General features: G+C 47.9%; 2 protein-coding genes and 1 pseudogene across 2 annotated transcripts; 1 reads left to right on the forward strand and 2 right to left on the reverse strand.

The window, feature by feature from the left end:
* The first annotated feature begins 3069 nt into the window (after positions 1-3069).
* On the forward strand, positions 3070-7549 carry LOC119357305 (armadillo-like helical domain-containing protein 4). The gene is made up of 4 exons (XM_037624303.1): positions 3070-3759; positions 3845-3985; positions 6569-6665; positions 6744-7549. The coding sequence occupies exons 3-4, from the start codon at positions 6609-6611 to the stop codon at positions 7437-7439; spliced, it is 753 nt and encodes a 250-aa protein (XP_037480200.1). The 5' UTR covers positions 3070-3759; positions 3845-3985; positions 6569-6608; the 3' UTR covers positions 7440-7549.
* Positions 7550-8027: 478 nt separating this feature from the next.
* LOC119357304 lies at positions 8028-14295 on the reverse strand (annotated as a pseudogene).
* A 7852-nt stretch (positions 14296-22147) lies between these two features.
* Positions 22148-23884, reverse strand: LOC119352531. Its single transcript, XM_037619134.1, has 2 exons — positions 23783-23884; positions 22148-23674 (listed from the first exon to the last, which is right to left on the reverse strand). Exon 2 carries the CDS (start codon positions 23660-23662, stop codon positions 22379-22381), a length of 1284 nt encoding a protein of 427 aa, XP_037475031.1. The 5' UTR covers positions 23663-23674; positions 23783-23884; the 3' UTR covers positions 22148-22378.
* Positions 23885-24226: the final 342 nt, after the last annotated feature.

The raw sequence follows: 24226 nt of genomic DNA on the forward strand, positions 1-24226 counted from the left end.
GGGCGCTGGGGCGGCGGCGGGGTGGTGGGGCGACGGGGCGGCAGCGAGTAACTGGGAGAGAAAGAGAGAGAGAGAGAGAGAGGGGCGGGGTGGGGCGCGGCCGTTAACGTTAGTGGGGCCCTCCCTCTTTGCCGTCCTCCCCCCTTTGCCGTCCGCTAGCGGACGGCAAAGAGGGGGGCCGTTAGGTTTTTTTTAGCAGCTCGTCAGTGGGGCCCCTCCCTCTTTGCCGTCCGCTAGCCGACGACAAAGAATTTTTGCCGTCTGCTTTTTGGTAGCTGATGGCAAAGAGCTTCTTTGCCGTCCGCTAGCTGACGGCAAAGAGCTGACAGATGGTAAAGTAGCTGATTCCAGTAGTGCCCCTATCCTGATGAACTGTGATAATTAAACTATGATCGTCAAGATAAACAGTTCTAAGGACAATATGAAGTCCTCAAGGCATGTGAAGAGGAGACTGAAATCTGTCAGAAAATTGAGGAACTCCGGAGTTATTACGTTGGATTATATCCAAACGTCGAAAAATTTGGCAGATCCCTTCACAAAGGGTCTATCACGTTATGTGATAGATAATGCATCGATGGAGATGGGTCTGAAACCAACCGCATGAGTTGTCCATAGTGGTAACCCATTCTATGTGATCGGAGATCCCGTGAAGTAGAAGTGGGAGACAAGCTGTTGGTCAGCTGGGAGGAGAGTATCCCTATATTACCTATCCCACTCCATGAAGATGCAATACTCTCCTGATCGGCATGGCAGGTTGATACTTATCTTAATGTGTTCCAAGTGGCTTATTTGGGTAATCAGAGATGTTGTCCTGCAGAACATCTTCTGAGGAACACGCGTATATGAATTCGACTGTTAACGCCGCAGTCTGTGAGAATTGGGTGTTCTCTAATAAATTCATGAAAGACCCTGGAGTATGACGTGTATGCTCCATCCGCGGGGAAGCCTTGCGGCAGCCCAATATCGGTCAAGAATTTGTGTGAAACTAGTTTCACAAAAAACTTGTAGTTCAAGGCATAGTCCATTATTTAAGTTGTGATCTAGTGTAGTATAAATTTCTAAGTGGAAGTTCAACTTCACATCTCCACTAAGCACCGGTATATAAACAATGTTTTGGAACTAAATGATGAGATGTGCCAATGAGACTTTGTGGGGGATTGTTGGAATTTTGCTAGTAGGCCTTTGGCCCAAAGCCCAACTAAAATTCTGAAATTCTCTTGGCCCATTCATGCAGACATGTGACTGGAGTGAGTGAGGCTAATGTTTAGTCCCACCTCATAAGTTCAGAGAGAGCTACACCTCTTTATAAGATGAGCTCTTCTACCACTTGTATGAGCATGAGAAGAGAAGACCTACACGCACGCTCTTCCTCCTCGCTCGCCTCGCCACGCCTCGTCACGACGCGCCGCGGGTTGCGGGTTGTGGGTTGCGGGATTGAGCCGAGCCGAGGACAGAGCTATGCACGTTGTCTATATTTTTGCTGCATGATAAAATTAATGAGCCATTAATTAATAATTAACGGACGCGTTAATTACTGAACCGTTTCCGATTCTTTTGGATCGTGACGACTCGAACGTGGGGTTTATTCCCACGATCTATCCGGCCCGCACTATATAGTCAGGCAGACGTGTATCCTAGCCGCGGCCGCTTCGTATGGTTTCTCACCACCGTTCCAGATCATTGCGCCGCCAAGCAAGTCTTCTTCATCCCTCCTTTCGGCGTGCACCGGGAGAAGGGACAACAGGCCTCCGGAACCCCGCCTCTCGTGATCCTGTACGGGAGAGGGGCGATCAGGTTTTTGGGGAGCGCACTCGCGCGACTACTGGCAGCGACGACTTCTTCCCCAACCTCGGCAACCTCATCCTCGACGACATGGGCGACAACGTCAACGCTGGCGGTGCTGCACCCGCTGCACCGTATGTTATTCTATCCTTGTTGTTCGAGATCGTGGTAGAATTTATGTTTCTAGTATGTGACCTAGATATGATCTGTTCATCTATTATGCTAGTTCACATGATTAATTTAATCTTTGTTATTGTTATCATGATCTATTTTCTATTTATTCAGATTAAATCTCGTAGTAATTTACTCATATTTCCAGCACTTCTCCAACCTCGCTGGCACCGGATGCTGTTCCTTCGTGAACGCAGCAGCTGTTGCGCTTGCGCCGCGTCGCGCCCATTGACCTTCTTCCGATTCGGGGTCTGCTACGCCTCCGCCACGCCCGGCACCTTCGGTTCTGGGAGCTGCGGACCAGGTGCCCTCGAGGTGTAAGTGGTCCGGCTTCTGGCAACATGGTTACACAGTGCCAACCTGTAAGTAGTCCTGGTTGCACAGTGCCCACCTGTAAATTAACGAAATTCATGGTTCTCTCAAATACGTAGCGGTCCATAACAAGGAAAACCGTAGCTTGTCCATGTGGTGGAATCACGAGCTTAACCCTTTAGGGAATCATGGTTCTCTGCATCCTGCACCTTTTTAACTACAAGACCTGATGCCTACTTCAAGCATCCATGTGGTGGAATCACGAGCTTAGCCTCTCTTTTTTTTCTGTGTGCAAGTTTAACATCTTCACAGGGGCATGGTTGGTGCATATATAGTTGGGATTAAACCTTAAATTTAACCATAGTTTATTAGGTGTAGGAAAACAACAGCAAGTCGAAGGAAACATAGCTCACATGCTGAACTTTATTTTGTATAGGTTGGTCCAACTATAGTTTGCCTTCACTACCAAGTATGGATTTGCTAGTGAAATGGAAGATGAGTCACAAAATAGCATGCTTTCGATGAAGAAAAGAGAAGCCTTATGTAAAGAAAGAAACCCAGTCGTAGGTCATGATGCATCAGGCCAGCAGCGTGTGGGCCATCGGTAGACAAGCACGGTTGTACTTCTGAGGAGCCCTGCAGTGCTGGAAATGCTTATTTGATTGCGGCTAATTCGATGTAAACGTTCAGGATTGCTGGATAAATTTTAGGCGTCTCCACAGCGCATATCAGGCCAAGTTTACTGAGAGCGGTGATGCACCTCACACACACGGGCTCTGTCTTGAAGAAAGCCAAAGTGAAGAGCGTAGCAGGGGCACATAGATAGAAAACAGCATCCTCCTTCCTCATCCCTAGTCCCTAGTCCTCGGCATGTCCGCTTCCCCTGCCTCCCGCTCCCCTCTTCCACCACCCCTCTTCTCTCCGCCGCTTCAGCTCAACAGTGATAGAGCTACCATTGGTTGTCATCCATGCCTCTGGCGTCGCTGCTGCGGAGGTGCACGCCACCTGTTCGACCTCGGTGGCGGCGGGTGATGCGTCTCCGTCGACTCAGCAGGTATTGCATGGCCTCACACCGAGTTCCTTTCTTCCGTTTCAAGCTTTGCTCCGCCTATGCAGTGCCCAGTGTATTCCGTTCTGAGAGCTGTTGAGCGGGTTCCCTCGAGGTGCTCGTCCAAAGGTCTGGTGCCCTCCGCGTGGGACGAGCTGCTTCCTGACGGTGCGTCGGGGCTTGAGCTGTTCGCTTCGTACGCAGCCACCGCGTGAGCTTGGCATGTGCCCATCTTTAACATCTCATCAGTTGTAATTGGGGTGTATGTAACGCATTCAGTTTTTCCTTCCATAACATCTTCCTTATTGCTTCCATAACATCTTCCTGAAGAAGAAGAATGGAAGGGGCATTGCTTTCCTGACATGCTTATCTGTGAACAACACTAGTCATATTGTCCGCCCTGCCACTGATTATGCAGTCCTACAAGAATATGATATGGTCAAAATGTATTGTCTTGCTTTAGCCTTTTCTACCATGTGTTTATCCTTTTGTTTTTCCATGAGCCTTGAGGATTCTGCTCTCATTTTACAGAGATATGGATTGTCATACTGACGGTTTTATTGCTGTGGCGGCTCATACACATGCCCGGTTACTGGAAGAGCAGCTGATGTTCTTGCTGCTGTGTTTACAGCAGCACAAGTTGCAATGAGGCTTGTTACACGTGGACAGAAGGTACGTCATGTACGGATTATCACTGTTATTTCTGATTGGTTGCCCTTTCACAATTATTTTGTTTCAGTTACTGGATGGCTGTCGATAGTTCTCCCTGGATATATTAGTCTTCTCCTTTCCCTTTGCTACCCAGATCGAAACCTTCTTCTCCAAAATATCTTCTATTTGTGTGAGAGAAACATGGTATCCTTGGCACATGCGTTTCAGTTTTCAACTTTAACACTCTGATGTGCAAGTTTAACATCTTTACATGGGCATGGTTAGTTTATAGTGGGGCGTACACCTTAAAGTGTTGTTTTTCTTTTTTGACGAAATGCAGACTGAGCTGCTTTCATTGCGATTAGAAGAGTGAATCAGTTACACTGAAGTAACCAAGAGTACAGAGAAGAGGAAAAGAAACTAAGAAAAAGATATTGGACTCTGAATCCAGTAACCTTAAAGTATTGCAACACAAGTTTATTATGTGTAGGAAGAAACAGCCAAGTCGAAAGAAAAGTTCCTATTTTGAACTTTATTTTATATAGGCTGAACTATAGTTTGCCTTCATTACAAATACACATTTGCTAGTGAATTGGAAGATAATTCACCACATAGCACATTTTTAATTAATAAAAATAAAATAAAGCCTTGTGAAGATAATTCACCATTTGCTAGTACATGGTTGTACTTTTCTTCAGGCCTGCAGTGCTGAAAATGCTTCTTTGATTGTGCTGACTTCAATGTAATCGCCCTGCATTACTGGACAATCTTTAGGCGACTCTCTGTACTTGTGGGCTGGAACCTTTTGTGCATGTGTCTGAAGTTCCCACTTCGGTCCAAGCCTAGATAAACAGTTCTCTCTGTGCTTGCTTCAGTAAAATCGCTGTAAATAGAGAAATAGAGCTTTTTACATTATAAAGTGCAGATCTCAAAGCACTTGACGGGTGCCGATTAGGGTGACCCCAACAGCACAACACACCAAAACCGCATTACTTATATGAATATATGTAATTTTATGAGACAAATAGAAACATAATGTATTCTATATACTAATATTGGGAAAAGAAAAAGGAGTAGCCACAAAAAAATAAGATCGATACACAAGATAGCGTGGCCGGACCGGACAAGTACCTTTTCTTTTATGTGAGCAAGCATTATCTTCTTTTCCTCCGATTCGCACCACTTCTTCAAATCAGGGTATCCGTAAACCTCAAGTATTTGGAGCTTGGTGAATAGTTGTATGCCCTCGGACAAGGACCTGATGCTTTCACAATCTCTGATCCAAAGGTATTCGAGACCGGTTAAGTCCATGACCCAATGCGGCAATGATGAGATTTTGCATGTCTGTATAACCAGACTAGTGATAGAGGACAGATGTGGGATGATGTCAGGGGTGACGGTCAGGTCAGAACAACTCTTGATCCATAAAAAATTGAGGCCAGAGATGTGGCGCAGCAGTCTCCACTGCTGCATGGGCAGCTCACTGTATTCAACTACCAGAGCAGTTGCAGTGGTTAATACTCCTACTGGAGAAGAGGAGGAAGCACCCGTGCTTGAGATTGTACACTCTCCCCATGAGGCCAAATTTCGTGTTTTGACCCTTTTTACAAACAAAAATCGGGATCTGACCCCGGTTCGAAAAAAATTCAGGATCTAACCCTTTTGCCTACCGCCGGGCTACACGGCGGTAGGCCTGTGCATGCTACCGCCAAAGGGATCGGCGGTAGCCCACTTATCCACGTCAGCCCCAAATAAACGGAACCGTCTCCTGCCGTCCACCCTACCGCCAGAGCCCACGGCGGTAGGCTCTGTAATCCTACCGCTGTAGGCTCTGCGGTAGGAGCTGAAACCTTATAAGCCCGCGCGGCCGGCTCATGGGGCCCACCCACGAACCCGCCCCCATCTTCTTCCCCTAACCGCGGGGCGGCGCAAGAACAGAGAGCACAAGCTCTCTCTCATCCCCTCCACTCCCCTCCTCCGATCTCCTTCGTTTTGGCACCATTTTTGCGGATCGAGATGGCTCCAAAACGGGAAAAGTAAGCTCTCTCAATCCCTCCAATTAGTTCTACTCGAAACGCTTTCGATTTGATGCATTATTTGGTGCAAACAAACCTATCTTTTTACTTTTTATCCTAGGATTGCTTAGGATGATTATATATGATGTATATAGTTGAATATAAACTCTAATAACTAGTTGTGGAGATTATGTGTAGTTTTGATATGAACCCTAGTTCATCACGAAGGTAGTTGGAGATTAACACTATTTTTGAACAAGTGGTGATGTAATTGATGTTGGAGGGATTGTAAGTAGTTGCTTACATGTGATTGAAATATGTATATGCATTTTTTTGAACAAATGGTCATATGATGGATTTTGATGAATGATGTATATGCAATTTTCTAATTGTTTCAATATACGATAAATGATGAATGTTGGTGAATAATTTATTTACATTGATCATTTATATTGGTTGAATATATGATAAATGATGAATGTTGGTTGAATATGATTCATTTATATTTGGACTTGATATGTTCATGTTTGTTCAAAATGATACAAGTTGGTTGAAAATGACATCATTTTTAATTGTTTAATTGTTATAGGCGGCCACCCCTTGCGCCAGAAATCGGCGTGAAGTACACGATGCTTGATCATGCTTTCGACAACGGTCACCGCGCCCGTTTTATGGAGAACGGAGTGGTAATGTCTATCGTCAATTTGATATATTGTTTATTATGACAAAATTAGTTACTAACAATTCCGTTTACATTCTGACAGATGCTCCCCCCATTGCGGATGAGGGGCCACACGAAGGCTGTGCGGATGCAGTACGACGAGCGCTACACTCCGTATTTCAGGAGAGCACGGATGTTGGGTTTCGTTCTTCAGTTCAAAAGGCAGCCGCCGACGCTCGTGCACTCGGCTCTTACGGCATTGATCGACTGGTGGCGCCCCAAGACGCACAGTTTCCATCTCACTTGTGGTGAGATGACAGTGACTCTCGAGGACTTCGGCATGATCACGGCCCTGCCCATCGAGGGCCATGCTCTGACTGGGTGCGCTCACGCGGCCAACGTCCATGATCCTGCTCATGAAGGGTCCATGCGTGCCATTGCTTCATCAAGCCACGCCGGCGGAGCTTCCTCTACTCATGTTGCCTCGTCATCCCGCGTTGTTGAGCAGCAAGAGGAAGAAGAAACAGAGGACGACGAAGAAGAGGAGGAGGACACAGAAGAAGAGGAGGAGGAGGACGCAGAAGAAGAGGAGGAGAAGGACGCAGAGGAGTACAACGACAATGACGGGCCTCAACCGACGCAGCCAAGCCAGGGGAAGAGGGTATCTCATCCACACCAGGATATTTTGAGCCCATCCCCGTTTCAGAAACCGGTTCCTCGTCGTCGCACGAAGAAGCCAGACGAAACCCGCTCGAAGAGAAACGACGACCGTACCGCTAAGAGGAGCAGGAGCAAGTGACCACTCGTGTTGGTGATGTCGTTTAGTACAACTAGTTGTGAGCAAGAACTTGTATGCTATGCTAGTGATGTCTATTTGGTACTTTCAAGCTTTGTTGGTGATGTCGAATTGCTACTTTCAAACTATGTTCAAACTATTTGAAATGTTAATTTGCTATCTACAATGTGTGGGATCATCCTATTTTGAATTACAAACAATATTTGTTGTGATGTTTATTTATTTTTGATTGATAAGACAAAGAACCAGTTTAGAAGTTAACTGGCACATATCCTACCGCCGAAAGGGACGGCGGTAGGTGTAGACATAATACCGCCAGGACCTTTGGCGGTAGGTTGTGGTACCCTACCGCCAACGGGTCACGGTTTCTTCGTCACAGAACAGAAGGCATGTGTGTAGGACCCTGCCGCCAAGGAACGTGGCGGTAGGTTGGGGTACCCTACCGCCAGCGGAAACACCATCTTCGTCACAGTACCGAAGGCACAGCCTACGGCACTACCGCCGAGCCTTCTGGCGGTAGCCTTAGCTGGACTACCGCCACGTCCTGTGGCGGTACGACCGTTACGCCGCTCCCCGTGGCGGTAGCCTGTACACGCCTACCGCCATGATCTACGGCGGTAGCGAAAGGGTCAAATCTCAAAAAAAGTTCGAACTGGGATCACATCCCGATTTTGTTTGCAAAAAGGGTCAAAACACGAAATTTGGCCTCCCCATGATGACAACACAGTATCACTCTTTCTTATCTCCAACCTGTCAACTGCTCTAGGAAGAAGTGGCCCCACTGGAGTCTGACACACTCAACTTTTCCAGATGTTCCATACCGGTTAGTGTCAGCGAACTATTCTGTTGGCTCAGCCATGTTGGCAGGCTGGCGCCATTATAACCCATTATCACCAACTTGTGTACACTTTTCGGTGGCATTAGTTTCTCCAACAACACTTTATCATCCACAAACGTCTCAGCACCTTCACTCCAAGACAAACATAATTCCTTGAGATTGTTTTTTTCCATCAACTTTATACCCTGAGCCTCTTCTGCGGACCTCACATTTTCAAGCCAGACTATATCCAGCTCCGGAGGATTCATGTCCTTTAAGCAGATAAGATTGCTGCTCGATTCACCATCTCTAACGCGGACCTGAAGAAGTGGTAATGATATGAAACTGGTACTAGGATGAGGTACAGGTTCTTCAGCAAGACCATAGACGCCCTTTAAATGTACGGTCTTCAAACTATGAATTTTACCCATACTTTCTGGTATCTTCTGAATGTTTTGGCAGTACGAGAGGTCCAGTGTGTGCAGCTTTCTCAGGTTACAAAAACTTTCAGGTAGAGCAGTAATACCATCATTAAAAGACAAGTCCAAATGCTCCAGATTTGAAAGGGCACTGATACTGTCCATCAAACTGTCATTTTCACCTTCTCGAAGGCATTGCTTTAGGTTTAAGTATTGTAGACTAGTAAGACCATCAAGAGATTCTGGTAGCGACCCAATAGAATAACAACTTGATAAGTTCAAAAATATTGCAGGTCCGTGAAACTCCACATAAACTTCAATATATTTTCCAAAGCAGAGCATTTTGACAAATCAAGATGGACCAACTTTTTTAGCTTCCCAAATGATTCTGGCAGTTCTTTAATTCCCTCACAGCCTGACAAATCAAGATACATCAGACCCTCCATTTCTCCAATTGACTCTGGCAGTGCAGATAGAGAAGATTCTCGAAGACTGAGGTAAAGTAATTTTGACAGGCTAGTGATATTATCCGGAATATTGTGTGCTCTTGGAGCATTAAGATACCTCAACTGCTTGAATTGGCCAATTGAATTTGTCAATTTATGAATGGAGGACTCGCTCAAGTCCAAGACACGCAGGGATTTAGCAAAGGCAAATGCAGCATCATCAAGTCGAATTTTAGCTGAGCCCATAAAACGGAGTGCCCTTATCCTCCGTGACTCCACTAGGTTGCTACAATCATTGAGCCGTGCATAGTGGCAGCGGTTTCCCCCAGTGTTGCCATCATTGCCAGCGAGAAGAATTTCGTCGTCCATCACCGACCTTGCTAGATCATGCACCAAGTCGTGCATGGTGAACCCTGTAACATCGGCAGGGCCATAGCGGAATCTTGCAATCTGAAACAAAAGCCATTGGCAGTGTTAGATTTTTATATTTCAAGCGTTCGATGCACTAACAAATTTAGTAGCAACAGGTAGCATACTGAACAAAATTAAGCTACGCAATTGTATGGTTCAAACAATATGTTTTTTTTTCCAAAAAGAGTATAATCCCCGGCTTTTGCATTAGGGACGATGCATGCAACCATATATTATTAAGAATACAAAATCCAGCAGTCGAATAACATCGACCGGATAAAGCGAAAATAAAACCCGGCATGCCTCGCGACTATAACTCCACCAGATAGCCACTACCCCTATGTTACAAGACCACACCAATACAAAGAATACACAACACTCCTAGACTACACCTTCAAGAAGGAATCGTTGCACGTGTGCCGATGATGGTGATTCCAACACAAGGTTGAACTCCGGATTCCCATCCCTAAAGCCCAGCTTCAACCCCCACCTTCAGCAAGGACAAGCGCGTCGACATAGCCTGATCAGAGATCTTGTGTTTCCACTGGAGTGTGTAAGGTCGTCGTTGAATCCGTATAATACCATCATCCCTTATCCGGCCACCGATGCCTCAACAACCGGATACCTCTGTAGAAGACATACATCCCTTACCGCCCACCTCCCACCACTGTTGCACCATCTTTGATGCAGCAACAATGTGCTAGACATGAGACATGTGCCAGAGCCACCATGCAGTACGTGCTGGTAAGAGGCATGACTTGGCGTCCTTGCAGCAACAACGTGCTAGACATGTGACATGTGCCAGAGCCACCATGCAGTACGTGCCGGTAAGAGGCATGACTTGGCGTCCTCGCATGAGACGTCATGTGTAGCATCAGCCGGCGGCGCATCCGCCAGGCTTCACCTACTAGTGACAGGCACTACCCAATGACTCCAAAAGAGACACATGTGTCACTTGCCAAGCCACATCAAACCCACCACGTGAGAAGACGACGGATCCTCGCCGCCGCCGCCGGCCTCGTCTCCTATGGTCCTTGGACCATGGACGCGTGGTGGATCCCGACCCTTGCTGGCGGGAGGGCTCCATTTATAGATGTTTTTCTGAGTTTTGTTAGGGTTTCTGCCATGCTCAAGAAGAGAAGGCGGTGGCGGCTTCTTGAAACTGGAATAAGGTCCTCCCTGCCTAGGCACGTCCTGGTGATGTTTCAAGCATCTTCAGAAGGTGTGTGGAGGTTAGTCTCGATATCAAGGGATCCGTTCGGCATTTGACTTTGGTGGATCCGACTGGATCCGGTTTTCGTTCGTCTACGTCTGCGTGTTTGCAGGTTGGATCTTTTTTTTATCTATGCTTCTCTTCATCGGCGGCGGTTGCTGTTCTGGTGCGTTGGTCCTATGGGGTCTTAGCATGATGACTTTCTGACTATATACTACAACAATGTTTGCCCGGCTTCGACGAGGGAGGGGCGATGATGGCGGCGCGCCTTCAGCTCGCTCCAGTGCTTGTAGTCGTCGCTAGGTGGTCTACGAACCTGGAAGTAAATTTTACTTCTAGTATTCTTTGTACTACTTTGACAGTTGATGAATAAATCGGATGTTTTTTGTAAAAAGTTTTTTTCTTTAAGTAACATACAAAAATAAAAATAAAGTAGCCAAAATAAGCAAGGATGACCTCGGGTGCACCTTTATGTGTGGGTATTAAACCCATTAAGCATCGTCAGATTGGCGGCCAACCAGCCATGCCAAGCTGGTTGGCCGCAATGAGAAAGCTTTTACAATACTTTTTAGATGGAGTTGAGGATTTTTTTTTGAAATGTTTTTTTAGATGGTGGTCAGAACCTCACATATTTTTTAAATGGAGGGTTAATTATGCAAAGTGGCGCTCGTCGGTAGGCTACGATGGTAATTTTTTCTTTTTTATTTCTTTTTTTAGATGGAGGTGAGAATTTTTTTTGAGATGTTTTTTAGATAGAGGCGAGGACCACAATTTTGTTTAAATGAACTTCCTCTCAAGCGGCGCCACAAGGTGGCGCCCAAACCACTAGTATGCTTATATGGGGTGTGCCGTGGTGTCTCGGGTGCGCTTTTATGTGTGGGTATATGCTTATATGGGATGTGTCGTGGTGTGTGCACGAGCAACTGAAATTTTCTAACAAGTTACATGCATAAGTTGAGTATGTTGTAAAATGCATTAACCACTGAAAGATTGGATAAACATGTGCACCATATAAATAAGCATCTTATGAATTCCCACCCAATTACCTTCGAATGTTCAAGGAAGGAAAGCTTCAAAAGCTGAGTAATGTACATTTCGCCAAGCTCCCAAGCGGTGAATGTCGGTGTTGCCCCAATAAAAGAAAGGGAAATCCACTGGTGAATTAGATCACCTTTAGATATCTTGCATCCTTTTGGAAAGATTGCCCAATAGGCAAAGCAGAGCTTCAAATACCGAGGCATAAAAGTATAGCTTAACCTCAAGGATGCAAGCACCCGTGTTGCCGCTTTATCTTTCGGATCTGAAGAAGAAGCAGATACTTTCCAAATATCACTGTCTCTCACTTTCTTCCATTGATTATAGGTCATAGCTTCCAAAATTGGTCCAATTGATTGAGCAGCTAAAGCCACACCTCCACACTTCGCTGCAATGGCTTCCCCTATATCCCTGAACTGTTCTTTATCATCTCTAGATTCAAGCCACTTTTTTTCTTAATTATAGTCCAGCATATCTCATCTGTTAGTGATGCTAGCTCATGTGGGGGAATGGTTGAAATTTTCCTTGCAATCTCCTCATTGCGTGTGGTTACTATAACAACCACCTTGGTACCCTTTCCAACCTTAAGCATGGCAATCAGACTATCCAATTGGGAATCATCCTCTGCCCACAAATCATCTAGAATAATCAGAATCTTCTTATTGGCGAATAGTTGTGCAAGTGATACGTCTATCAAATGTCTCGGACACATAAATCCACACCCGAACATAGTCTTCAAATTTGGTTTTATTACTGTAAATCATTTTCGCCAAGGTCGTCTTGCCAAGCCCTCCAATGCCGTGTATAGGAAGGACAATGAGATTTTCTATTACGCTCTCAGATAAGGAAACCCATATCATATTTTCTTCTTCGCTCCTCCCAATGATTGATGCCTCAATGGTTGATGATGTTTCACGCATTTGGATGATTTTCGGCTCATCGGCATTAGTGCCTGACACTAACATGAATTTCTGATATTGATCTGTGATCCCCTGCAGTTCCTCCCTCATCGTCTTCATCTTGTTAGCCATTGTGAACTTGGGGCCAATTGTGAAACAAGGCATCATAACTGCTAGATGTTTCTTCATGGAGAACTGCAAGAGATCATCAGCTTAATTCTTAGTCATTGGCGAAATGGTTGGTGATATTAGGAAAAAGTCTATTTTAAGCCAGAAAGTTTGATGCATTTTCTGGCAGGCCCAACATATAAATTCTAGTCTTGATTTTGAACATTCTCATGCCGGTCATTAATTTTAGACTTTATGGTTGACTGGTATTTTTTGTTCAAATGTAGATGAGTTCAACTTTGTCCATTTAAAGTTTGTATTCACTAAAATATTTAGAAATGAAAATAGAACTTGGTCAAAGTATGCATCTTTTTGTCTAGCACCAGGATAGCTTCTTCTGTGGATTCGTCATATTCTTGTTGTGCCAAAAAAAAAGCATTGAATCTAAAATGGCAAGGATTAAAAGTTGCAGTGCCTGGAATTCAAGGTCGACAAGTACCACCATCAAACTTGAAGGCTCAAATGATTATTTCCTATATATATCTTGTTGTATTAGATATGTTTCTGGCTTAAAGAAAACCGGTTAGGGTAAAACATTAAGCGCATAACTTCATAATTGCTATTTCAGTATAATCACATGTATATTAAAAAGCAACAACTAAATTTCAAAAAAAATATTTTTAATCAATGTTAAGATCAGATTATTATGTACTCCAATATAAAAAATGTCACAATTAATTCATCGCACGTAATTATAGGTGTAATTATCTTTATTCGTAGAATGTTATTTTCTTCGACTCTAGCTCCGGCGACCCAAATAAATTGGTCCTGGCCTCCTTGCCTCGACGGCGATGAGGGTGTGAAGGAGTTGGAAGCTAGAGGACGCTGCTCAGTTGTGTAAGCCGAGGACAGAGCCCATCCCTCCCCTTTTACAGGTCGGCGGACTGCGGCCTGACCAGCAACCTAGAGGGTGTTGTTCAACGGTCTCGGAGGTTGAGATGGTTGCAGGGGTTCGTTGTGAGGAGGAAGACAGCTCAGAGGGCCTTATTGTTATTTTACTTTTTGCGAGGGTTCTTATTATTCCACTGCTTGTACTCTGTTTTCCTTAATACAGCGTATTTTCGGAGAAAAAGGAAAAAGAAAAAAGAAGAAGCATGGTTCAGAGTTACCTTGCGTGTTTGCTCAGCCTCAATTCCTGCTTCAAAATCATCAATCATGTCGGCAATGCCATACATGGCGTCCTTGAGACGATTGAGCCACAAACGCATGGAGTTGTTGGTGTTGGCGTGCTCAGCGTCCTTGAGGAGCGCCTCAATGGACTCGAGGGTAGCCTTCATCTCCTTCAGGTCCTTGTCCAAGTTTAGCTGCAGCTTGATCCGACCTCCCAGCAGCGAACCAATCTGCTGCACCACCTCCTTCAAAAGTGCAGCGGCAATCATGGCCCCGATTTCCGCCATGGCTTCTCTCTTGTGGGATGCGCAGAAGAAGGATGGGGTGGGATGGGGAGGTAGGAATGGGGATACGACCTTTCTGGTGGCGTGTTCGACTGGATCTTATTGTCGAAGCAATTGCCAAGAAGTTTCCTTCCATAATATCTGTCATGTCAGCTCCCCCTGGCTAGGCATCTTCCTAACGATTTCTTTGGCTTGATTCCTATGCTTTGACTTGTTGTAAATTGGACAATATACGTACTCCGTATTTGATAAGTTATAATAAGGTAATTCTGGATCTTGGTTTGATGCTATAGGTGCAATGCTTAGTGGTTGGTTTCTACTCCAGTTTTTTATTTGGTTAGGTGCATTGGATGCGTTAGGTACAAGACTAATTTACAACGGGGTTAGGTACAAGATTAATTAACCACTAAACAAACTCTCTGCTGTTTCTACAAGACTAGGTTAGGTACTGCGTGAGGCAAAAGAAAAAAAAGAGAGGTGATAACAGAACAGAGAAGAGAGATTGGGGGAAGGGAACGAGTTACTACCTTTACCAACTCTGCTGTTGTTGTAGCCTGCCGCCGCGGCCGACATGGACGGAGTGATGGCTTGCCGGCAAGCGGTGGTGGTGAGATTCATAAGACTCACTTCGCCGGCTAGGAGCTGCTATCGCGAGGGGTGCGGCGTGGCTTGTGATGGATAATCTGCTCACACATAGCTTCAGACTTGGCAAAATTCAGTTCTCTGAATAATTCTGACCGTTAGCGTGTGTCTGTGCACGTACGGTTCAGTTACATTATTTCCTTCAGTTAGTTAGCTAGTATTCAGCTCGCCGTAGGAATCGCCATGGGATGGCATGGATCACGCATTCCTCGCCGTGGGCATGTAGGGCTCTGCACGTTCGAGCATCGTGGGATAGCACGGTCTGTAAGCTCGGGGGCCGCATGACCATTTCTTGCTTGTTTTCAGGAGATCGTTGGAGTTCAGATAAATAAGAAATAGAACAGAAAAGCCGCAAGTTGTTACAGCAGCGCAAAACCAGTGTCTTCTACCTTTCGCTCTCTCTCGATTGCTCTCTCTTGCGTCGTGCTTGCAGGTCTCTGCAACAATAAGTGGCATCAGAGTCATGGTGGTGTACGATTCATCCTGGGCGCGGGCGGTGTTTGATCCCCCGGAGAGATGGTCGGCAGGGATGATGAGAAGACGAAGAAGCAACAAGAGGAAGAGAAGGCCGCAACAGAGGTGGCGGCTCTAGAGAAAACCCTGGCGCCCGCATGACCTAGATTGACATCTAATCTCTCTGATGTAATGAAAAGCTCATCTCTGCAGAGTATATTTAGAAAAATATTTTAGTTCACACATATTACAGGTAAAAAGAATGTGTTCTGTGTTAGTTACATGAACTTACCGTTCTTTATTTGTCCATGACTACGTTTTACAGGTCTTCGATGGCTTTGTTGATGGCATCAGTATGTGTGTTCCCTTTCTCCTTTGTGCCTGGAATGATTTTGAATTTAATGTAAATAACTTCAAGTTGCAAGATAGCAATTAAGTTTCTTTTGTCTTGCATGTTTCGCTACTAAGAGATATGCGTTGTCCAGTGTTGATCCTTTCTTGTTCTCCTTTTTCTGGCTGCATGTGATGATGTCCTTTTTGGGTTGTACATTCAAAGGTGGATTCATCAGTATCCTTTTATCCAATTTCTGTTGCATCCTCGTTTGAGTCCGCTTTGTGTTTCTTAGTGTCAGGTTTTTGCTTGTCAAACATCGTGTCTTGCTGGTGGTCTTTTCCGGCTTCTTTTTCAGTGTCGTCCTGATTGGCGGTAACCTGTTTGACAGGAGAATCACCGTCGTATGATGGTGGAGGGTTTTCTTGGATGGTGTGTGATTCTTTCTCTGAAGTATCATACCCATGTTTTTGCAGGACACTTTGAGTGTTTGCTTCATTTATTGTATCTGTGTGGTTTCCTTGCTCAGGTTTCCGCGTGTTATCATGCAAAAAGCGTTAAACAATTAAATTTGCTACTTTATTTTAATTATAGCAGCTCTGACATGAAAATATTGAAATATCTAGTGCATGTTTTGATCTATGTGATTGTGAAGAGGTATTATTTTACTGAGATTTGTGGTGGTGTTCGCGGAAGCTAAGCTATAATTTTATAGAAACATTATATGCAACTTCACCTCTTTAGTCGTTGTTGCTGCTGCTGATTGTTCCACCCGTTCTTTTTCGAGCAGAGGTTTTTGGGCATCCTCTTGTTCTTTGTTTTAGTGTCCATCGTCACTGTCCTCGTTTTTGTCTTGCAGATGTTCAAACATAGAGGTGGTTAAGTGGGAGTGCATTTGAGTGTTCATGGAGCTATTTTGTAATTTCGTAGAAGCAACTTATGTAACTATACCTTTTCACTGGTATGTAACTACCTGTTGTTTGGTGAGTGAATATTTCGGGGCTTAGTCTTCTATGGCACTGCTGTCTACCGTTTGAAAAACATGTCCCCCTTGTTCATTTGCCTCCTCTTGTTCATTGGCCTCCTCTGGCAGTGACACGAAAATAGCGAAACATCTAGTGTGTGTTTTGAACTATGTGATCATGAAGAGGCATTATTTTATTGAGATTTGTGGTGGTTTTCATTGAAGCTAAGCTATAATTTTGTGGAAACACTTTATGCAGCTTCACCTCTTTATTCGTTGTTGCTGCTGCTGACTGTTCCACGCGTTCTTCGTTGAGTGGAGGATTTTGGGCCTCCTATTGTTGTTTGTTTTGATGTTCATTGCCACTGTGTTTGACACGAGAAAAATATCTGGACTCCGGGGGAAAGGAAATGGGAGTATATTTCTCTCTTGCGCCGGGACAAAAAAAATATACGCGAGCGTGCCAATGTACCGTAGTACACAAAGAAAAAAGATATAGGAAACGAGTATTTCATTAATCTCAATGGAGAAATAAAATTACAAGATCCCGTAAAGAAAACAAATGTGCTCCATGGCCTACTAGCGCGGCTAGCCTGACTGTGGCGATTGCAGTCTCCTGGTTCCCGGGGCCTCGGAAGGCTCTCGGTTAATTACTCCAGCGGGTTGCTCCGCGGGATACCTCCGATTGAGCTGTGTGGTCGTCATCGTCGTCTTCGCTTCGCGTTCTCCATGCATGATGATGGTGGTGTGTGTGGGCGGCGGCAGAGCCCATGTCCTCGTCGGTACATGCGCCGCAAGTAGCTTGGCCTTTGCGGTGGCCACGGCCGCCCTCGCCGTCGTCCCTTATCGGTCTTGGCGGCGTTGGAGTATTTGTTGTCGGGATGGCATGGGTCGCACTCAGTTCGGACTTCTCGACGACCAGCTGCTTCATTAGGGTGTGCAAGGGGCTACACTTTGCGGGAGTAATGGTTTGGGGAGACCGCGTCAGTGTAAAAACTAACGCGCGCTCACATTGGCGTGGCCGGGGCGGTTGGCACCTCGCCTCGGCTAGACGCCGAGTATTCGGCTGTCCGCCAAGACAAAGAATGCCGCCTCATGAGGCCGTGGAAAGGTGGCGTTGTAGAGGCCGCGTCGCCTTGGGCTGATGCTACGCCAAAAGGTGACCTGTACGCCGGCAACGCCGTGGACCTGTACGCCAAGGACAAGTTCAGCACGGTGGGTGCACCTCTCGAAGGAGGGACCGGTCTTGTACTGCGTCGCTGCAAACTCTAGTTCGAACAAAGATCTGTACGCCATGAAGGGGGGAGTGAGTCCCGGGCTGTGTCGTCAACGAGCTCTGATTCCGCCACACCGTCGCCGCTGCCCCCTCCCACAGCGCTCTCCCGCAGCCGCTGCAACCCCCCTGCGCCGCTGCCTCTCCCCTCTCCCAAACCCTAACCCGCCCGCGCCGCGCCCCGACAGCCGCCGCCCTAGCCCTACCCGCGCCACACTCCACAGCCGCCCCTTCCCCTACCCGCGCGCCGCCATGTCCTGGCCATCAGTGCCGGCTCACACCTACGAGATCCTCAATGCCTCAGTGGCCAAGATATTCGACAGTAAGTAGCTAGCATGAACTCCATCCCATCATCATAGCAGAGCGGAGCAGAGCAGGGCAGAGCAAGCTTACATAGAGTATAAGTAACCTCGGTGAATTCGTGTCCAGCAACAACAATGTTCCAAGCATCGGGAAGTTCATGAATGAGTGACGGCTCGTCTGCATCATCGTCGTGTGTGCCGGCTCTGTCCGCCATCTCGCACCTTATGCTGAGTCCTCCAAAGTTTGTTGGTTTCAGTCACAGGCCCACAGCCTACTTACCCTGTCTAGTCACGCAAACTTGGTATGTTTTCTGCGTCGATTGTGCGAATACCTCTGTCAACTATAATTGCGTCCAATCGATAATGCGCACCCCTATGTCAACTACTCCCTCCGTTCCAAAATAGATGACCCAACTTTATACTAAAGTTAGTACAAAGTTGAGTCATCTATTTTGGAACGGAGGAAGTAGCTTTCATAATTCAGTCATACATATTGACTCGACCGGCGTAATAATGCCAAATGACACATGCATATCTTCAGGTCTGAATTAAAAGCAAACCATGCGGAATGGGTAAACACGTTGAAACCCAACCTCGGCGCTGGCATCCGAGAGCGAGTGCAGGTGGCCATCGAATCAGCGGATGAATCCGCGATGGATGGCCTTAATGCGGCCACAGGACCGAATTCAAGTCTGCACTTCGTAACTGTCAGAGGCGACAAGTGACTAATCTTGGTTCCAGTTCAGAATGCAGCTTTCCTGACTGTTTGTAGGGACTTACCACTTCTTTTTCTGGAGTGTGAGGGTGCCTGCAGCTTCGGGCTCCGGCCTTCCCACGGACTGGTCTCCGCTGAAAATGTCGTCACGAACCCCCGATGGCGCAGATGTTCTTGTTAGACATATACTATTTGATAGTAGAGATTGGCCGGAATTAGATAGAGTTATTTCGATCTTATCTTTAGAAGATATCTTGCCCTTCAAATTTTATACTCAATATATACTCGCCCTTGTGGCTCAGTAATACATCCATCATATTCCACAACAATCCCCTCTCTCCCTCTTTTAACATGGTATCAGTTTTCGGGTTCTAAACCCTAGCCGCCGCCGCTTCCGCACCTGCGTGTTGCCTCTGGGGCGGTCGGCCTCCATGACCGCCGTCGGGGGCCGCACCGCCCGTATCTAAGATTCGTCCGCCGGTCGTGTTGACCGGCTGCCCTAGAGAGTCTTTTTCCCGAGCCCTTGTTCTGGGTTTTTCTCTCTCCTGCCGGTCATTTTGATCGGCGTTTTCTTTTTGGTTTTTCAATCTATGCTTGATCAGTTTGCGTCACCCGCCGTCGCCATCGACACCCCGCGCCTCCACTCCGACACCGGCGCGCCCGGCCGGCTACTTCACCAACCCGGCGGCCTCGCGCGACAGGCGGCCCCTCAAGGTCGTCGTCCGCGCGCCGGCCCGCCCGTCGCCCTGCGTCGGCCTTCACCGCCCTGCTCCGACCGGGACACCTGCATCGCCTACACCCGGCGGCCTCGCGCCATACGGCGGCCAATCATAGCCTCCGCTCGCGCGTCGGCCCGCCAATCGATCCACGCCACCCGCCTCCAGCGCGTCTGCACGGCGGCCCTACGGGTTGATTCGCCGGCCTCATCCCCGACTGCGTCAGGCCCGTCGGCTGCCTTGAGCTCGGGCGCCGCTGCTCCGTTGGTCGCTCGGGCCTCGTTGCCCGGGCGCCGGCGCTGCTTTGGTGACCCGGGTGCCGGTGCTGACGCGCTCGTTCGCTCGTCGTCCCACGCCGTCCATCGTCGTCGGCTTCATCTCGGACTCCGCCGCCACCCCGTCTTCACCGAGCGACATCCCCGACTTCACACGTGATCGGATTGATCACCCGCCCGCCGCCGCGATCCGCCTCATCTACGCCGTGCGACCGACCTGACCCGTCGGTTGCGTGCGCCTCCGCAGGCCCCATGAAGACTGTCTCGAGTTCCGTGCGCCTCTCTACCGACCGAGCAACGGGATGCCGCTGCGTCGCCCCATCAGGCCGCAGCGTCGCCGCCCCGTGGTTCTTCTCCCGGTTGCACCGACCCGCGTCGCTGCGTCGCCCCTTTGGGCCGTAGTGTCGTGGCCCACGGGCCATCGCCGCCCCGGGGCCGTCTGCTCCAGGCCGCCCCGTGGCTGCACCGACCCTCACGCCGCCGCTGCATCGCCTCGTCGAGCCGTAGCGAGCATGGCACGCGGTCCACGACGTCGTCCTGAGGTCGTCCTCGCGGTTGCACCGACCCGCGTTTCGCCGCTGCGCCGCCCCTTCGGGCTGTAGCGCCGCGGCCCGCGGTCCCTACGCCCGCCCCGAGGTCTTCCGCCGTCGCCCTGACCTGCCTGCCGCCGCTGCGTCGCCCCTTCGGGCCGTAGCGCCGCGGCCCGTGGTCCACCACTGTCGCTGCGCATTGACTTCTCGTGTTATGCGCCGCGCCGCCTCCCTTGGTGTGGGAACGCCACTGTCCGCGCCGGTCTTCGTCATGCTGTCGGGTTCTTCGCCTCCTTCGAGCACCGCCGCGCTCCTAACGTAGCCGCCGCCGCCGCTCTTCCTTGGCCGCCGCCGCCGCAGCCGCCCGTCCGCCCCGTTCGTCTTCGTCCAACACTAGCCCATCGCTAGCGTCGTCGTCATCTACCCCGACCACTTCGTCTACTCCGACAACCGCGGGCGACATCGGCCCCGCGCTAATTGGCGCCGCAACCGTCGTCGAGTCCTTCTCTGCTGGCCTATCCGACTTCTTCGACTTGGCGTACAGCTCATGCATGTCCCAGTCTATGCATGCCCGGTGCTGGCAACATCGTCGCGTGCCTTCATCCACGACGTGTCCCCGGGCCTGGCAAGCCTGGTGCGGCGCTTCGTCAACTTCGTCTTCGTCCATCTACGCATGCCCGGTGCTGGCAACACCAACACGTGCCTTCGTCTACAATGTGTTCCCGTATGATGTAGCCGGGGTGTTGTAGCCCGCAGCACCAATGGCCCCTGGCCCACCATCCCGTTGGCACCAGCAAGCAGCGTCGTAGCTGCCAGCAACAATGTGCCACAAGAACTTGACAGAAAGCACACGGCAGATCTGATGGGCACGCGCCGCCGCGTTCAGGATCAAAGCGGATCCTCTTGGACGGATGCCCATGGACGTGCACATAACCAAGCCAAGAGGCCGGGCGTGGAAGCTTTGTTGTTAGCGAGTGAAATTCTCAGCTTCTACGCGGTTACCAACCCCACTCGAGAAACACTCATACCGAGCAAAAAAACTCAAATAATTTGAAAAACTGGAATTCAAACGCTCACAGTGTAGTTAAATAAAGGCTATCTCTTCTCCTGCATTAGAACTGGTCGTGGCCTAGTGGTAAAGCAAACCCTTCTTCGACAGAGAGGCACCGGATCAAGTCTGGACTCTCATATTTTTATTTCTTTTTGAGGATGCAAAAGTTAAAAAATGCTGCTGAATTGTTGGAGCGACCAGGGGTCGAAACTCACGATGAGTGAGCAAGTGGGAGCTGCCGTTGAATAGCCACTATGCCAAGGCAAGGTACGTGATACTTAGGAGTTAAACACCTATCTATATTGACTTGAAAAAATTTGAATTCAAATTTTGATTATAAATTTCATCCTGATTGCGCAATTTCGTCGTTACCGTGATAACAGCAAATTCCGGCGCCCCTCGAGAAAAAAGGTCCACTTGGGATGCGTCCTCGTAGAGAAACTCATGCCTGCGGAGAAGCACTATCGGATCTGATCCCAAGAGAGAGCACCAGTACCACACACGCTTCCCTTACACAGGGGCCCGCTGCCACCAGCGACTACGCTGGCGGCGGCGGCCAAGATAGACACGAACGGGGTTAGGGGATTTAGGGTTGGGGTGACCTCCGGTGTCGCCCCAGCAGAGCAACACGGAAGGCCAAGCCATGCACAACTTGTATAACAAAGAAACTAGGAGTGCCTGCTTTGGGGAAAAAAATTGATCCAGTACCGTAGGCTTACAAATCATAGTAGGCAGATAATATCAAACACATCCATGTTTACAAGCCACATGGCAGGTAAACAGTAGTTGTATAAAAAGACCATGATAAATACTGGCACCGAAGCAAACCGTATCATAGAGGCTAATTAAGCAAAAAGAACCCTTTTCTCTGCTCCCAAGTATAAGCTTCTACCGCCTTCTCTTTGATGCTCTCCTAGTTTTTGTGATCGGCTTTGAAACATGAAAGTATGCACAACCATGTGCCGAGGCCCAAGCCATATGGTAGTTTGCCATACCAGGTTGACGGATGAAACAATCAATTGCCTCTGTTTGTATTTCCTCCTCCTTTTGGTATAAGCTACTTCCGTGTTGGTACGATTCAACCGAGAGATGGTTAAAGATTACTAATAAACTCTCCCCTGTGAGTTCAAACGGGAGATGAGCTAGGAAGTAAACTTGTATCTGTAGAGGTGGCCAGGCCTTTATAGCGTTTATACGCGCTTCATCAGTTGAGCTCCGCGAGCAGTACTCAGAAGCTGAAAACCAACAGCGAAAATCAACTGCCATAACTTCTTGAGGAAATCTGCCGGTTAACTCAGATGAGATGATATTGCTAGCACAAGGCTTGTTGAGCCCATTAGCTATGCAACAAAATGGGTCTGGACACCAATATGTAGTCGCTTTAGCCAGGGTTTCCCACCGTACTGAATCGAAATATGAAACGTCTTGTGTGGGTAATTGCGTGAGTTCCTCAGTTGCATCTTCAACCAGAGACTTGAATTGAGGTGCAAGTGACCGCAAACATTTTGCGGTAATTCCAACTATGTCTGTGCTTTCGTATAATCTTAGAATCAGCACCAACTTGCAATTTTTGAGTGGCACCTTGCGATCTTTGGAATGAAAACTTAGCCATGCGACTCTACCATACTCTTCCACGGAAACCGTCCATATACGAAGTGAGAAAGCCTTGCTTCCTTGCACCATGCGATAGGAGAGACCCTTGCCTTCAAGAAGATGTCTGATGGGAGAACTGAGAAACCTGTAGTGAGAAAGTGAACATCCAGACTCCACGTCCCTCACAAACCTGTCGGCTTCCTCGACAAACCGCTCAAATCTTCCAACAGCAGAGCTACTCAGCACGTCTTGATTTGGGACAATGAAAGAGGGCAGCACAGTATGCATAATCTTTCTGCGTAAAGAGGGTACCACTTTCTGACGACCCCTCGCCCTGCTGAGCAGATCACCGCACTCCTTGAAGACATCCTTCAGTTTCTTCTTCAGGCGAAGCAACGGCATGATGGTGACAGGCATCATCCTGGTCCTCTCGAGCGCCAAATCCAGCTTTAGGTGTGCCATCTCGAGCCTCTCCATGAGTTCCTCCTGGGACCCCTTTTCGCGGCGGCTGCTGAACACAAAGGCGACAGCTCCACTCACAGCCTCCTGCACAACTGCTGATGCTACCATTTCCCTCATTGTTTTCTTTTCCTGCAGAGAAATTAAACCAGGAAAGATGAGTGAGACTCACTGATTCATTAACCCATGACAGAATGGTAGATAGAAGAATACATGCATAGAGTGGGAGAGAAAGATGACCTTCTCGTTATCGATTTCGCCCTTGAGGGTAGCAGAATCAAGCTGGCAAAGCGAAGTGAAGAGAATAAGTATAGATGAATGAGACGGCTAGATGACTGTAAATGCAAAAACGAATGAAGAAGTGAAGGAGCAGCCTGAATATAAGAGAGGAAGTGCTAGGAAACAACCAGGAAAATGGTGAACGCTTAAAGATAAGAGGAAGCAGCGAGGAAAGCTGTGAACGCCGAAAGTTAAGAGGAAGCAGGGAGGAAAGTGCTCGTGCTACTATGAATTGAGCGGGCAAAGCCAACTAAAGAGGAATGCCACTATGAACACAGTGTAGCTAGCTGTGAACTACCACCCAAGCACAGAGCGGCACCAAATAAAGTATCCCAACCACTCTTCTTTGAATTTGTGTCTTCGTATTTCTTTATCCTGGCCCCCATGCAGAGATAAAAGACCCAT

This window comes from Triticum dicoccoides, chromosome 2A (assembly GCF_002162155.2).
Source record: "Triticum dicoccoides isolate Atlit2015 ecotype Zavitan chromosome 2A, WEW_v2.0, whole genome shotgun sequence".
In the NCBI taxonomy this organism is placed as follows: Eukaryota; Viridiplantae; Streptophyta; class Magnoliopsida; order Poales; family Poaceae; genus Triticum; species Triticum dicoccoides.